The sequence below is a fragment of the Thunnus albacares genome, chromosome 3, assembly GCF_914725855.1.
Source record: "Thunnus albacares chromosome 3, fThuAlb1.1, whole genome shotgun sequence".
NCBI lineage: Eukaryota > Metazoa > Chordata > Actinopteri > Scombriformes > Scombridae > Thunnus > Thunnus albacares.
In genome coordinates this window covers 35,648,921-35,664,696 of record NC_058108.1, presented here as the reverse complement: position 1 = coordinate 35,664,696, position 15,776 = coordinate 35,648,921, and the positions used below count along the sequence as shown (strand labels likewise).

The 15,776-nt window shown below is 35.9% G+C and overlaps 1 protein-coding gene and 1 long non-coding RNA gene across 3 annotated transcripts; one reads left to right on the top strand and one right to left on the bottom strand.

The window, feature by feature from the left end:
* The first annotated feature begins 674 nt into the window (after positions 1-674).
* LOC122974196 lies at positions 675-7,241 on the top strand. The gene is made up of 3 exons (XR_006400251.1): positions 675-1,778; positions 2,343-2,348; positions 7,229-7,241. It is a non-coding gene; the product is annotated as an uncharacterized LOC122974196 (long non-coding RNA).
* On the bottom strand, positions 1,804-13,824 carry lgalsla (lectin, galactoside-binding-like a). Of its 2 annotated transcripts, XM_044342149.1 has the most exons (6): positions 13,725-13,824; positions 10,955-10,999; positions 7,035-7,103; positions 5,694-5,782; positions 4,240-4,423; positions 1,804-2,943 (listed from the first exon to the last, which is right to left on the bottom strand). In XM_044342149.1, exons 2-6 carry the CDS (start codon positions 10,991-10,993, stop codon positions 2,800-2,802), a joined length of 525 nt encoding a protein of 174 aa, XP_044198084.1. In that variant the 5' UTR covers positions 10,994-10,999; positions 13,725-13,824; the 3' UTR covers positions 1,804-2,799. The 2 variants fall into 2 exon arrangements, with proteins under 2 accessions (XP_044198084.1, XP_044198093.1); XM_044342158.1 differs by lacking the exon at positions 13,725-13,824 and having other exon boundaries at positions 10,955-11,092.
* Positions 13,825-15,776: the final 1,952 nt, after the last annotated feature.

The window sequence follows — 15,776 nt, the reverse complement described above, 5'->3', positions numbered from 1 at the left end:
TAGTTTTTCACAAAAGAAGTGTGGTGTATTATTCCTTATTACATTTTGCATGAATAACATAAGACAATATTGTTATTTAGCCTCCACAGTTATCCATGATAATCATTTATGCATTTCATACACATTAGCACAGAAAGAACAATGAAGAGTTAATCTGGCTGCTCTGTTCTGTCCAATTTGAAATTATTTTAGATGTTTATTAGCAGCACTTGATCAAATAACTGGGCAGAACTCCAGGTGTGACCAAACAACATCAATCATAACAGAAGATGGAACATATGCAGGATGTATTCTTGAAATATGCAAACAATGTGATCAATCTGATCAGACCAAGACAAATTATCTAATTTGACACCCAGTAATTTGGTTTTAGTGACCTGCTCAACTTATATCCCATCTAGGAAGAGATGAAGTTCAGTGGCATTAACAAGAACATTCCTATTACCAAATACAACCTTTAGTTTTGGCAAAGTTTAGTACTAATTTGTTCATTCTCACCCATTTGGTAATGCTATGCAACTCAACATGTTGGAAACCACTGGTTTCATCTTTAACAATGTGTTGTATTTTAAAAGCTTGTTATATTATCCATTGTGTCAAATCTTCACCTGAAAAGTAACTAAAGCTGTCAAATAAATGTAGTGGAGTAGAAAGTACAATATTTCCCTCTGAAATGTAGAAAGTAGCATCACATGGAAATACTCAAGTAAAGTACAAGTACCTCAAAGTTGTACTTAAATACAATATTTGAGTAAATTACTTTGCACCACTGTGACAAACAGCTGCACAGCACACTGTTTCTAGAAGAGTCATTAATCACATTGTTTTGTAAAATACACAAAAATGTGTACAATATGAATTTCCGTAGTTTTCACTGGATGGTTTCAAACAAAATGTGACAGAACAGACATAAAAAAGCCAGTATGTTCAAACAGAAAGATGTATTCCTCCTATACAACTATCCTTCTACATATATATATATATATATATATATATATATATATATATATATATGTATGTATATACATGGACGGCAGCAGTAGCAGGACATTATATACTATGTGGTTTGAGGTAGTCGGCACATAATCTGTTAAACAATGTTCTTGCTGCAGAAGGCCACAGAGGCCTCTGTGTCATTATCTTCATGCTTTGTTTTCTCGTGATAACTTCAGTAAATCTCACTCTGTGTTCTTTTGAGAGACACATGCAGGTAACATTATGCAGTAGTTGTGTCCTGAGTGCTAAACATGTGTTCATAGATGAAGATAAATTTACAACATCATTAAAAATCTATGAGATCAATAAAACAATCATTGCAATGACAGTAAGATAAACCAATCAACAACAAAATGCATTAAAATTCAAAATAATTTTTGAAAATCTTAATTTATGGATTTGTGTGTGTGTGTGTGTGTGTGTGTGTGTGTGTGTGTATTTTTGGGTTACATGAATATTTCAGTGTAGTTCCTAAGAAAACTTTCCTGAACACATTTTCATTTATTGATTCATTTAATTGCTCAATTATATTTACTGTAAAACATGCTAAATGCTGTTTAAAACCCTTTTAATCACTGACTAAAATTCTGGACATTGAATCATTTATTTCTTTTTTGTTTGTTTGTTTGTATGTCAATTTTGACCCTATGTAAATATATATATATATGGAGCCAAAAAATACTGTACCCAGCCTTCAAAATACCCAATATCTGTATGTTTTTATTTGTAGGTTTAAAGGTGAACTGCAGTTATTTTCCACCTCAGCATGTTTGTCCAGATGTGTGAAATCTGATAAATTGCGTCAAGTGATGTCACTTGAGTCAGTGATGTCACTTGAGTCAGCGTCAGTTGGGGCTGAAGTTTGAAAAATGAAAAACAATCTGTGGGTGTTTAGTTAGAAAGTAGTGAGGTTAGCAGACCTCTGTAGCTCCACGATACATTAGCCGCTACTAGCATAACACACCCGAATCTGTCGAGTTGCATTATGGGTAATGTAGGCACCAGGTCTTGACGAGGACGAAGAATGTGTGGAATAAAAAAGACGATATCTCCGGTTCTGCTGCATCAATTTTGATCCTTTTTTTTAAAAAAACTATTCATCATGAGTCCGACAGTGTTATAAGAGTGCAATGCTAAACTGATGGAGTGCTCTTTTAACTCCTCCAAGCTCCAAAAACCCCACAAAACCCCAGAAAAAACAATGTCAGTGCCCTGAGTGGTAGCTGTGTCCCAGTCTGTCCAGTGTGGTTCTTTGAATGTCACCAAAACACGTCACTTACAGGAATCATCATGGGATGTTCTCCAAATATTCTGTGGAGTTGTTTTTTTTTTTTTTGCAGAACTAGTCTCTGGTCTTATTTACATAACAATAACTGGCAGTTATGTGGGACATTCTGGGAAAATTCCCAGAAATTAATGAACCAAACTGGAACACATTCCAAAGTGTTGAAGCCTACGGATTGTTTTTCCCAACAGCAAAGTCATTATAAGTAAAATATATAAAGCCTAAAATATAAAAATATAAAAAGTTGTTTAGCTTTAAAGGCAAAGTTAAAGAGTCAAGATATCCAAGAGGAGGAGGAGGAGGAAGGATGTTAATTACAGTGAAATCAAGTGTTATTTAATTACTGATCAGTGCTGCACTTCCTTCATTATCTGTGTTCATTATCTGTCATTAAGTGAATAAGATTTTTGTTCAGCTACCTAAACCTCCTCTAAGATCTTCAGCGTCAGAAAAGGTGACAAACAAACAAATTATGACCCAAAGAGAGTTCTGGTCCTTCTCTCCTGAGGTCCTTTCATTCAAGCCAGTTTAGTGATGGTGACGCTGCCTTTGATCCATAACGTGTCGATGTCGCTGAGTGACGTCAGTCTGTGGTAAAAGTCAAACAGCTGCTGTCCGTCCACAAAGACACGAAACCGACTTTGTTCACAGCGAATCTCAATCTGTGAGAACAGACGAGACGCAGGAGGATGTTAATATAATATAACATAAAGTGAAATCTGACGAATGAAATGTCGTTTTAATATGAATCAGTATGTCAGGAGAACAGTTAAGAGTCAGATTCCAACATTAGTATTAGTTACGCTAAACAACAGAAACAAGGGGGGAAGTTGGAGTGAAGTCTGTTAAATTACTAAACAGACCAGGTTAAAAATATTCCCAAACCCTGATGTAATAATTTATGTCTGATGTGTTTTTCCCATCTAAAGTTCAATTACTTGGTTAGAAATTATTTTAATTACATCTCCTCCTTAAGTTAGCTTGAGTGGCTCTGCTCAGATTTTTGATTAATCAAGAAAATGAGTGAACACAGACTTCTGACATGCACACATAAGTAAAATAATAATCTCCACAAATTAACACGCTATCATCATATTTGAACAAGTAATATACAAGCGGCAACCTCCGGGGCTGTAAAATGAGGCCAAAAACTGCAGTTCCTTGAACGACCACTTGAGGCTTCAAAAGCAAGTCAATCCCCATAGACCCCCATGTTAAAATGCCCAACTTTACAGCAGAAATAAACATGTTTACAGTCTGGTACAAAAAACGGTTTTGGTCTCTGTAGCTAATTTCCTCTTTCATGACAACTGTACGGGGGGTGAATTTTTTTATAACTCACTCATTTAAATTTTATTAAGCCGTAAAGTTATGCATAATGAAGGACATGGCTGCTTTGAGTGACAGGTCCGCCAGCCGCTAGGTGGCTTGTTTCAGCCATTCGGCCCCGCCTCTTTGCCCATTTGATTGGCTGGGAGTTAGGCAGCGTCACGTACTGCCAAGATGGCGACGGCTGGAGCGGCTCGCTTTGAGCTTCAAAACCGCTCTTCAGAAACCAACGGGTGACGTCACGGTAACGACGTCCATATTTTTATACAGTCTATGGTAATATACCTAATATTAACAAAAAGCTCACATTGTACAGCTTCAAAATCTACGACTGAGATATCAAACAGATGTGATTTTATGTCACACAACAAATACAAAGAAAAGTTTTTGGGCTAATGTGTTCCTCAGACCTTATTTTCTTTAGAATTTTAAAACCCAGTGTGTTTGTTGAGGGAACCAATCGTTGTACTTCTGGTATTTAGGACTACAAACTATCACGCTCCTGAGAATTTTGACAAGTTTGACTCTGTAGCTGCTCACAATCTGACACTTGGTTGTAAAATCTGCCATTTTTCTGGTAAGACGACACTCAAATGATACCATAAAACTGGAGAAATTCATGCTGGTACCTTGAACGGCTGGTCTCTGATGAAGGGGAAGAAGGGGACGGCTCTGTCGACGTCACCCCAGGATCCAGACACGCAGGCCCTCCGCAGAACCTGGCGGTCCCTGAATCGAACGCAGAGCTCCAGAGCCACATCAGGCGGTGGCTCCCTGGACGTCCCACAGCCACATGTCAGTGCCATGTAGAACCTAATAGAGCCATGAAGACCAGCCATGATTAGATAGTGGACTCACATTATCCCAACAAAGAGTAGAGAGTAAAAGTAGAGTTGTCTGTAAGTAAAACCCAACTATCATTACATATAGAACATATAGATTAGACCGTAGCTGTGTCTCAAATCACATACTTCTGTTAGTACACTTTCATGTAGTACACTGTGTACACTATACATTACTGGCGTAGTGCGCAAATTTTGACAGGGTAGTGTTGTCTCAAATCAAACACAGCCGTTGTGCACTTACCGGAAATGACGATCACAAATTAGCATTAACTAGTGTTAGCATTCGCGTTATTGTTCGCCCTATCAAATCAGTACAGACTACTAAATTAACCCAAAACACATACTGATGGCTTATATCCGACAAAAAACACATGTATAATGTATATTTGTATAAAGTGGAGATGTTCACCATAGTTACAACGTACTCGGCCGCCATTTCCAGTTTGAAAAGTGGTCCCTCCCCTTTCGCTACATAGCCAAGATGGCGACCATTGAGGGCGAGAAGTGTCCATAGTTCCACATTCAACTTTTTGACCGTTTTGAGTGCACCATCCAGGTACTCACAGTGCACTGCATTTCCCCTACTTCTCAGTGTGAACGCACTTATGCGCTCAAAATGTTAAGTGTAAGTACAGAAGTATGAGATTTGAGACACAGTACGTGTTTTCTAATCTGCACCCCTACCAGCAGTAATCAGTAGGACAACATCATTAGTCTTGAAATATGAGAGTGGACAATGTGAACATCCTCAGCAGCAAAGTTTAAAGTACGGACCGCTGTTCGTCTGTACTTTAAACTACAGCTCGTCGGCGAGGTACCGTTACAAACGAAGCGATCAGAGCAGGTTGAAGCCCTGACTTTTGACTTGCAGGCAGCATTTCTACATACAATTAACCTCAAGTTTTGGAACTTTGACCAAGATTAACATCCAAGATCATAACAGGATATAAATAAGAGAAAATCACAAAAAGCAGAATATGTCCCCTTTAAATTTAGGTCACCTTCATCGTCATGGCTACAATAATAACTACAATAAGGTAGCAGCGGGGAGACAGCGGTCTCCTGTGGCAAAGTTCATAATGGGTTAGGTAAATTAGGGTTCATCCTCTGAGGATCATGATTATCCACAGATATTAGTCATTGCATGTCAGGATATTTTCCTCTGGGCCAAAGTGTTGACAAGACAAACAGCAGCAGGAGAGAAGATTAAATAAAATGTTACACGGAGGGATTTTTACCTGTCAGGACGGGCGTCCACAACACCAAAAACCACAACTTTCTTCCCCGGACGCATCCCACCTGTGATGTGACCTCTGAAAGGAACCGCCTGCACACAAACACACACACACACACACACACAAACACACACACACACACACACACATATTCACATTTGCATGAAGATGAAGATGTATCCTAAGTGTGCAGATTTATTTGGATGCAATTGGGGTGGAAATAATAATAAGACTTATTTTTATTTATATTTATTTGTGGTTTTATTATTGTGATAACTAATTTAATTTCCTTTTCAGTCATTCAGTAACTGTCTCTGTGGTATTTATGTCATGTCTGTTTCATTGTGGTGGTGTTTTGTAGTTTGTTCCTTTTTTACTTTTGATGTTTTTTATTTTGTTGTTGTTCTGTCTATTGCTCAGAGGTTAAGAGATGAACGTTGTGTATCAGGAAGAATATGAAGTTTAAATGTATAAGTTAAAAATGAAGAAAATAACAGAGTGGGAAAGAAAAAGCCAGCAAATCACAGTGAATAAAATATTATGTCCCCTAAAGTGGGAGAATGGTGGGCCAAAAAAAAAAAAAAAGACAACAATGTTTGTGAGTTGAAAACAAGAAAAAGTGATCAGAATAAAATGGTGATTTGATAAAAGCAATGAAAATACAAAGCCATTAATGTCATTTCCCATAAAATTAAAAATACTAGTATACTGTATATTGAAATACGATGTGTACGGAAGCCACAAGGGGAAAGAGCATCAGAGATTTTGTGAAAAAAGTCGCCTCATAATATCATGACTTTTTCCTCATAAAATTAGGACTTTATTCTCTACAACCTTTTAAATTTATACTAAGACTTTATTCTTAAAAATGTCATTTTTTTATTCCTAACAGCGGCCCTGATTCTGTCAGAATTTAACAAAAAAATCCAACTGTGGAGGTTAAAAAATAAATGTTATATGATTTTTTTTTTAAAAAGTGGAAGTGATAAAAATGTATTCTCATTTATTCAGTCTGTTTCAGTTGCTTTACTTTATCAGGTCACTTAACAAATTATTTAAGTTTTTCTGTCATTGTACATTTTCAATATACATTAATTTTCCTGCAACGAATAAAGTTTATAATTGATCACATTTACTGTTCATTCAGCTTGAACGATAGATAGGATTAATGTTTATTACTAAATTATATTAAAAATTTGTTTTGCTTTTATAAAATCACAAAACAATTTATCATACAGGTTTGTATTTAATATAAATATTTGCCACTTTTCAATTCAATATTTTCATCATTGTAATTTTGGGTCTGTTTGTCAGATTATTGTGTGATTTCAGGGTCGATGTTACCAGATTTCTCTCAGCATCTCGGTCGGACCAGCCGGCAGGTTTAATCTCATTTCCTCCAATTTTCCATTTCTGTGAAGAAAACATCAAAATAATGTTAGTAATGTTTGCTCAAGTGGATCCAGCCTGTGCCTCCAGAAACTACTCTACATGGAAAGGTCGGGAAGTTATTTCCTAATTGTTTATGCCTAAAAAAGTATAGAAAATGGTTATTATTCCCTTCAAACTTTGCCAAATGTGACCATGACAGTGATATTTTTAAATGTACCTATTTGAATGGGAAAACAGGCAAATTTGTACATTTTCATTCACATAAAGTCAGAAAAAACAACATATGAATCACCAGATATGATGATGGGAGACTATAACTGGAAGTGATTTACAGTATAATCGTTAATCTTGAAAAACTACTCTCTTCTAAATCTTCTGTGGTCACTTTGTATACCTTTAGTATAAATAAATGTTAATTTTGATTCATATATATGTAGGGTAAAGTCCCTGCAAGCCTCAAACAACAGACCAGCTCTTTCTTCAACGCCCCAGGAATGCTGGCTAATAATATATAACTGAGAGTCCCAAACTCCTCACTGACCATCTAAACAACCTCCTGCAAACAGAAAGGATCAGATCTCCTTCATGGTCACCTAACCAGACCACTGATCCAAACCACCATTGATCCTTCAAGCTACAAGAGCCAGCAGGATGGGAAGACCAATTCATACCCCAATGTGAACTGATAGTCCCATTTGGATAAAAGACCCCCACCATTGGTTATCGTAACTCACCTCTAAGAGCCAGTCACACACAGTTTTAGTTTTAGATTTTGTCTAAGAACAATTAATATTGTATGTCAGTATGTGTGTGTATAGCACAACATGTGTTGTTATGTACTTTAGTTAGACTTTTATTCTACTGCCTTAAAACCAAGTAACGTACCACAAACATAGTTCCATCATCCTTGATAACACTAACATCATGTTTAGTACCATTCTGCTTGTTTCACTGTCAGAACGCTAAAGCTACCATCAAAATTGCAAAATTAGGAATCATGCAGTTGTTAAATTGTAAATACTTTAATTAAAAGAATAACCACATTCAGGAATTGTTCAGGAGCTGCTCCCCCAGAACTCTGCAACCCCTGGGATCGGCCAGGATGCACCTTTTGGGCAGACAGACCCAAACTTTAAAACAGTGTTTTATCTGAGATCTATAAGCTGCTTTTGCTGCTTTTTGCTGGCTGCTGGTTTCTTCTTGCTTTTCACTTTGTCTTCTTGGTTACAGCCATGCCGGTGGAAAGCTTGCATTTTGCTAGTCTGAAGATGTGACTCAGAACAGAAAGGGTGAAATCTCAGAATCTAGAGTCATGAGTTGAGGATGAAGCCTAGGAGAGCATGAGAGCATAAACCAGGACCTCTCTTCCAATTGAAACTTTTCATGTGTGGACTGGTTTGTGTTTTCTTGTGTTTGCATCTTAGTCACTTAACCTTAAAAAACCTAAACCCTTGCAAAATCATAATTAAGATTAATAACAATCATAATTCTAATTGACCTCTCTTGTGTGGCAAACAAGGAGGACTATTTCCCTATTATTATACCTACTCTATTATGAGTTATGTCGCTGGACAAATAATTTCATGTTAGAGTTGTGCACAATAATAACTCATAATTCCCCCATAAAGTCATAAAGCTATTTGAGTGCACAAATTCCTACAATATGATGTTTTTCTGACTTTATGTGAATGAAGATGTGCAAATTCACCCATGTTTCCAATGGAAATAAGTACATTTCATAATATCATTGTCCAGGTCACAAAAGCAAAGTTTGAAGGGAATCTGTACATTTTAGGTATAAGCAATTAGGAAATAACACTTACTACCTGAGGGGGCCCAGGGGCTCATGGTTAGTAGTTTGTGATAATTTGATAAATGTTAAAGTTGTTTGGCAATACTGTACATACAATACAATGATAACTGAAACTTTAATAATTGTGTCCAAAAATATGCTGGGCAGGACATTTTACAGTAGAAAAATAAACTTGTCACTTCTCTCTCTGGTCCACAAACTGTTTCATTTTTGCATTTCTGTACTTCCATATTTAAACCCTGAGAGGATGAACCGGCCCTGATCAGACATACAGTACTATACACACACTTTCCACTGAATCATTTAATGATTTCTCACGGAAACATTTGAAATCTGTACTTCACTATTTTACTAACAATTTACAACTTTGTTTTTGTGAATATGGAACATCCACATTAAACTTTTAAATGAAACCTTTTCTTTGTCTATGAAAACAGTGAAAGTGTAAATGTAATTTATTTACCTTTATTTAATATGGGCACTTTGTTTTAAATCCCGATATTTACCATTTAAAATCAGTATATAAATATTGTAGTTAATAAACAGTTTATAACACACTAGAAATACAGTTATAAGCAGATAATTGTATTAATGTAACAACTATAACTCTTCCTGTAGTACTGTTTAAACAGATAATGAATACAATATAGATACAATATAGTAAAACACAGTTATGATATAAAATATGTTTTCATGTGAGAAGTTATGATTGTTGTTAATAAACCCTTAAAAATGTTCTTCTATCTGCTTATAACTGCATTACAAACCATTAATTAACAGTTTATAAAATGCTTATAAATGTTAAATTGGAGGATTTACAGTGAAGCGTTACCTATGAGGTCAAAGCACACAATTCAAAGCGTGACGTCACGCCCTGTGACCAGCACGTGTTGCGTCAAGTCAGAATGAAACAGGAAACTGACTGTTAAGGTTCGCCTTCAGAATAAAAGCATGTAAAATGAGCACCCTGCTAAAAAAAAAAAAAAAAAAGTTTCACACATCAAGTTGAAAAACTTTAGTTTGATGAGTAAAATAAGGGGAAATTAAAAATTAAATCTTCGTAGCTTAAAAATAGGAAACGTGAAAACAAAGAAGAGCATCTACTGTCGTTAAAAGAGTCAGTTTCAGTGTTGAAACTACAAACTGTTTTGAAATGGATAAGATAACCTTAAAAACACACTGCTGAGGCGTCCAGTATGTTGTAATTGCATCGTTCTTTGTGTAATATTCAGTTGTAGAAAGTATATTTGAGGTAGTTTTCTAGAGTACTTCCATTTAGTGCAACTTTATACTTGTACTTCATGACATTTCATCAAGGAATATTGTGCTTTTTATTCCACTGCATTTATCTGACAGTTATATTACCCAAAAGTATATAAAGTATTTAAACTTAGCTCCATGTTAATCTGCTACAACAGTAAAATGCTTCTTACACATTAGTGCATCAGTAAAAATAATCCAATAATATAATACAGACAGTCGCATATTTCACACATAACAAATACTTTTGATACTTTCTGACATTTCTTTACTTTTACTTCAGTAAAACTTTGAATGCAGGACTTTTACTTGTGATTAAGTATTTCTATACTGTTATATTGGTACTTTTACTCAAGTAAAAGATCTAGATATTTAGATATTTATTCTCAAACTGGAGATATTGTTCCTTTAAATCACTTTGCTTGAACTGTGAAAAGATAAAAAAACAAAACAAAACAGCAGCAAGCAGACGTACTTTCCTTCTGAACTGCTATGAGATAAGATTTTTAAAATACTGATGCATAGATTTTTAAAAGGCTTCAATATTGGTAATTTTGAGAGGAAGTTGTATTGTTTTAGTCTGGTCAGCTTGACACTAGTTGGCAGCAGGTTGACTTTCAGTATTAAGAAAAAGTCATTTTTCTCGTCCAAACTGTCCAAACCTGAGAAATGAAACTAAAATCACAAAAGTTTAGCAGTGAATCAGTTTGTCAGGTTGAACCTTGTTAAGTCTCAGCTGCTTGCAGGTGGTTTTTTTCTGTAAACCTGCCGCCTGCTGCTCAGTTCAGAGTAAACTCACCTTCCTGCTTCCCGCAGTCACTCTGTGTGTTTCAGCCATGTTGATCTGCAGCAAAAAACAAACAAGCAGAGAAACAGAAGATGAGCTGCAGATCCGGTTTGTCCACCTCCCGATGTTCTCCTGCTGACTGAATCACTGCTGACGTAAAGCTTCAACCTGCCTCTCTACCCTCCAACACACACACACACACACACACACACACACACACACACACCCACAAACACACACAGCTTTGATAATCAGCTGCCCCTGCATGCCTTTCTGTCTCAGGTCAATAACAAGTGGGCTTATTGTGAGGCTGTAACTGGAGGCAAAACCCCAAAATTAAATCCTCTCCAGGTTGGAGAACATTTCTCTCAGCCGGAACACCAACAAAAAACAAAAATGTTTCTCAGGATCTTTATTCGAACGAGGTCAAAACTTCAGATCAGTTGGTGTGTAAAAAGCAAACAGACAATCCATACATCTGATAATAGACACAGTGCAGAGTTCACACAGCCGCTCACAAGAGTGAAAAGAGTGATTTTGTTTGGTGGTTCGGTCCAACAGCTCACATTAAAGCTTCAACAGTTCTAGGTTAAAGTTTATGGACAACACTCTAATATATTTTAAGATATATTAGATATTGTTCTAGAGATAGAACAATAAAGTCCTGGACTTATTTCCATCGTTGCCCCCGCTATGTTCTCAGTCCAGTATTTTTAGGATGTAAAATGCAAATATCAAGATATTTGAATATGAATATAAAGATACCGTCCTTCTATTCAGGAACTCTGTCTAATAGCCGTTACAGTGTTTGTAAAGCATCAGGTCACCTGTAGGTGTCGACAGTGTCAACAGTATTTCTGTAATTACTCACAATTCTGGAAGACAAAAGTACCGTGCTGCAGCTATATATATATATATATATATATATATATATATATATATATATATATATATATATATATATATATATTAATACATGTATTTCTTTTTTTAAGTCTCAGTTATTTCCTTAAAGAGCTGGTCACTGTAGTTTTTAACAAACAAACTGGAGGAAATAGTGACTCTGTTGGGTTTCAGCAGTGGATGAATCATCCACATTTGGTTATGCAGTTGCAGGAGGTTCATGGTCACATTGCAGAGAAGCTCAGTTAAAGAAGTTATTATTGTATTTTTTCAAAGATCCATATATTGAGTCAACTGTAATCACTGATTGAGAGTGCGTGAAAACTACTGTGCAAGTGAGCAGAGACCTAAAGAGTTAGCTAAAATGGAAAATACCTTCACTCAAGTACTGTACTTGTACTTTACTTGAGTATTTCCATTTTATGCTACTCTGTATTTATACTCCACTACATTTATTTCACAGCTATAGTTATGAGTTACTTTTCAGATCAATATTTTATACATAAAACATGTGATAAAAAAAGCATTGTGATAGATTAGACTACCCAACGTCATGAATTGTAAAGATTAGCTCCATGTGGACAACTTTAACCCTTTCATGTATAGTGGTCACTACAGTGGACAGCTATTCAAAAGCCGCTCTCTTATATATGCATCAGCCAACACAGTGGACTCTAGTGTGTCGTCCCAGACGCTGCCATCCATTGGCCAGCCTTTGTAAGTGCAACACAAATTTCTCAAAACCAAGATGGCCGCCTGCCGGCCGGAAATGCTTGCCAATCCTTCTATAGTAATAGACCCTTGCAGATAAATACAAATTTGTAACATCAAGTAACAACTAAGGAGTAATACAATTGTTAAAATTTCCAAGTATTGATTTTATGTTGGGAGAAAATGACGATTAATCATCTGTCCACTAAGTTGGACGAACTCCTTGAAAAATGTGTGTTTAAAAAAAAAAAACTAAGTTCAAATATTTTTTTTCATGCTTAAAGAGGAATAAAAACACTTTAAACACTTTAAAAATCCTGACTGAGGTTATTATAATTCATGCATGAAAGGATTAAAATGTTGCTTACATGCACATGTCAATAAATCAGTATTAATATTTCAGTAATATATATATGTGATAAATGGAGACAGTTTGTATAATGCGTACTTTTACTTTGATACATTAAGTACATTTTGCGGTTAATACTTTTAAATAAAAGATGTCACTATTTCTTCCAGCACTGACTTAAAGTAAAGCATAAACAGCTGAAATAAGTTGCTAAGTTACTGGATAAATTGTTGAAATAGATACTTAAAAATAGTGGCTGAACAGTTGAAATAGTAGTGGATAAATGAAAGCTTCAGTGGCTGAAAGATCTCAATTTCAAGGCAGGAAGTGAGAAGGTGAGACATCTTTCTCTTCTGAAACTCCTTGAACACATCGCTTCAGTTGGCCAACAGTCCTGGATCACATCCAGTCCTACATTGATTCAAATGAACACAACGGACGGTGTCAATGACGGGGTACTTGAGTTCATCAGTGTTCATTGAGGTCGTAGTGGGTGGTTACTATATAACGCGCTCCAGTACACCACCACCACCCACTACGACCTCAATAATGAACATGAAGTGGGATTATCACATATCTGACAATGTCAACAAATACTGAAAACGTAGAAGCTTCGTAAAAGTAGAATTTATGGCTCCACCCACAACACAGGCTCATCTGTAGAGTATCACCAGTTATTCTTGAAATTAGCGCTAACTGGTGATTTATTGTCAGGTTTAAGTATGGTTGCTGTGGTTACTTGTCCATGGGGGGAAGGTTAAGTACTACATTTTAGGTGACTTGATATTTTTTTTTACAAAAATCAACAGAAACACTCACCGAGTCTGCAGCTGAGGCTCGAAACTTCTGCTGGAATTGTTCTATCTGTCTTTATGCTTCTTCTTCATTCTGTCCTAACATCACTGTCCTGCTGTAACTTTCCTTTTCGTTGGTCATGAAGGGATTTGAAGAATGGGAGGAAGCAGGAGGGAAGGAGGTCAGAGGAAAGGGCCGAGCTGAAGGAGAGAGGAAACACAGGCAGCAGCAGAGACAGTCAGAAGCCTATATGAACAATGAAAGAGGTTTTCCTCGCTGTAATCATTCCTCCTCTTCATACTGGTTATTAAAAGAGAAGTCATTTAGTGCAAAAATGCATTTAAAAGTCTGTGTGAAGCTTATATTCAGCTTCAGCAGTCTGAGTTAGTCATATCAAGTGGATATCTGACACATTTACAGTCTTTTTAGCATCAAATTCCCTCTTTGTGTTTCCTCGGACAGTGTTTCCCTGTTGAGCTGCAGGTGGAAGTATAGTAACAAAAAGAGGAACTTTGGCACTAAAAAGACTGTAACGTTGAAAGATATCTACTTGATTTGACTCATTTGGACGCTGAAGCTTCATATTAGCTTCAAGATAAACTTTTAAATACGTTTTTTTTGCACAGAAGGAGGACTGTGGATTTTGTCCTCCATCACTTCCATTGTAAGGTCATTATGAAGGGATCTTCTAATGGTCAGTATGAACAGGAGGAATGATTACAGCAAGAAAAACAGGTTTAATGATCATTTGTGCTCCTGACTGTTGTTTTAAGACACACTTGAAAAATTGTGAACTCGCCCTTTAATGGTAGTTGCAGCAATAACAGCTCTATTCATCTATTATCTATTATTGAAAATAAGTTGATATTTTATTTTTACTTAACTGTAAACAGTATTTTAATATGAATGAACCCTCCTAATGTCTTAGAAAAGGGTTTACACCTTTAATGTTCGTGTTTGAATTCATTAACACTAATTATCATCCAGTAAAATGTTTTATCTGCTAAGTGACTTATTACTCATTAATAACCATAATATATATATGTGTACTTCGACATTTTATGTACTTTACACCACATTTATCTTACAATGTACAAATCATTTTTAAGTTTAAAACAAGCACAATTTTATCTTTATCAAAATTTATCTATTTTATTGCTTATAATGAACAGAACAGGAAAATAAGACCATGAGATGATCTGACAAACAAAATGTTCCCCAAAATAACTTGTTTATATTTTGTTACACGTTAAAAATTGTGCATGTTGTGCCAGGTGTGTGCGGTGAGAAAGCCTCAGCCTATATACTGCTATACAGCTGTGTGTCTGTCATAGGTCACTTTTGGGGACAAATTCAAGACTAAAGACCTGTTAATTGGGGACAACAGCTGTGTCCCCAATTGAGGGGAAAAAAAGCAGATTTTTGGGTCAGTGGTTATGGTTATGGTATGTCTCCCGGAAATGAATGTAACTCTACATAATGTCCCCAAAAGTGACCTAAACATGTGTGTGTGTGTGTTGTGCCAGGTGTGTCAGCCACACACACACTGGCTGACGAGTATAATGGCTGCACAGATCATCCAACTGTTGGGGCTTAATTCAGTTTCATTCATTGATAAATCTATTGATCTGTCTCAGTTAATCGATTAGTCGTTTGGTCTTTAAAATGGTGAAAAATGCTGATCACCAGCACAAGATGCAACAAAATATGTTTTCTTTTGTTCAAACCAAAAATACTCAGTTAAGAAGCATTTTTTCATTCTTCAAAAATAACTCACAACGATTAATCGATTATCAAAATAGCTGATGATTAAATTTCTGTAAACCGACTAATTAATTAATCGACTGATATTTAAAGTTTATTTGACACATTCAGCTCGTTCTTGATGAGTCTTCGCTGTTAATTTTCACTCATTTTGCACAGAAAGCGAAACGTCACCACCAGATCAGAGAAAACACAAGAAATGACAATAAATGCATTTTATTAAAAACAGGCAATAAGACTTCACTTCATAAAGGATTTGAGAGCATTACCCTCATAGTATAAAAAAACATAAATAATCAATAAGCAAATAAT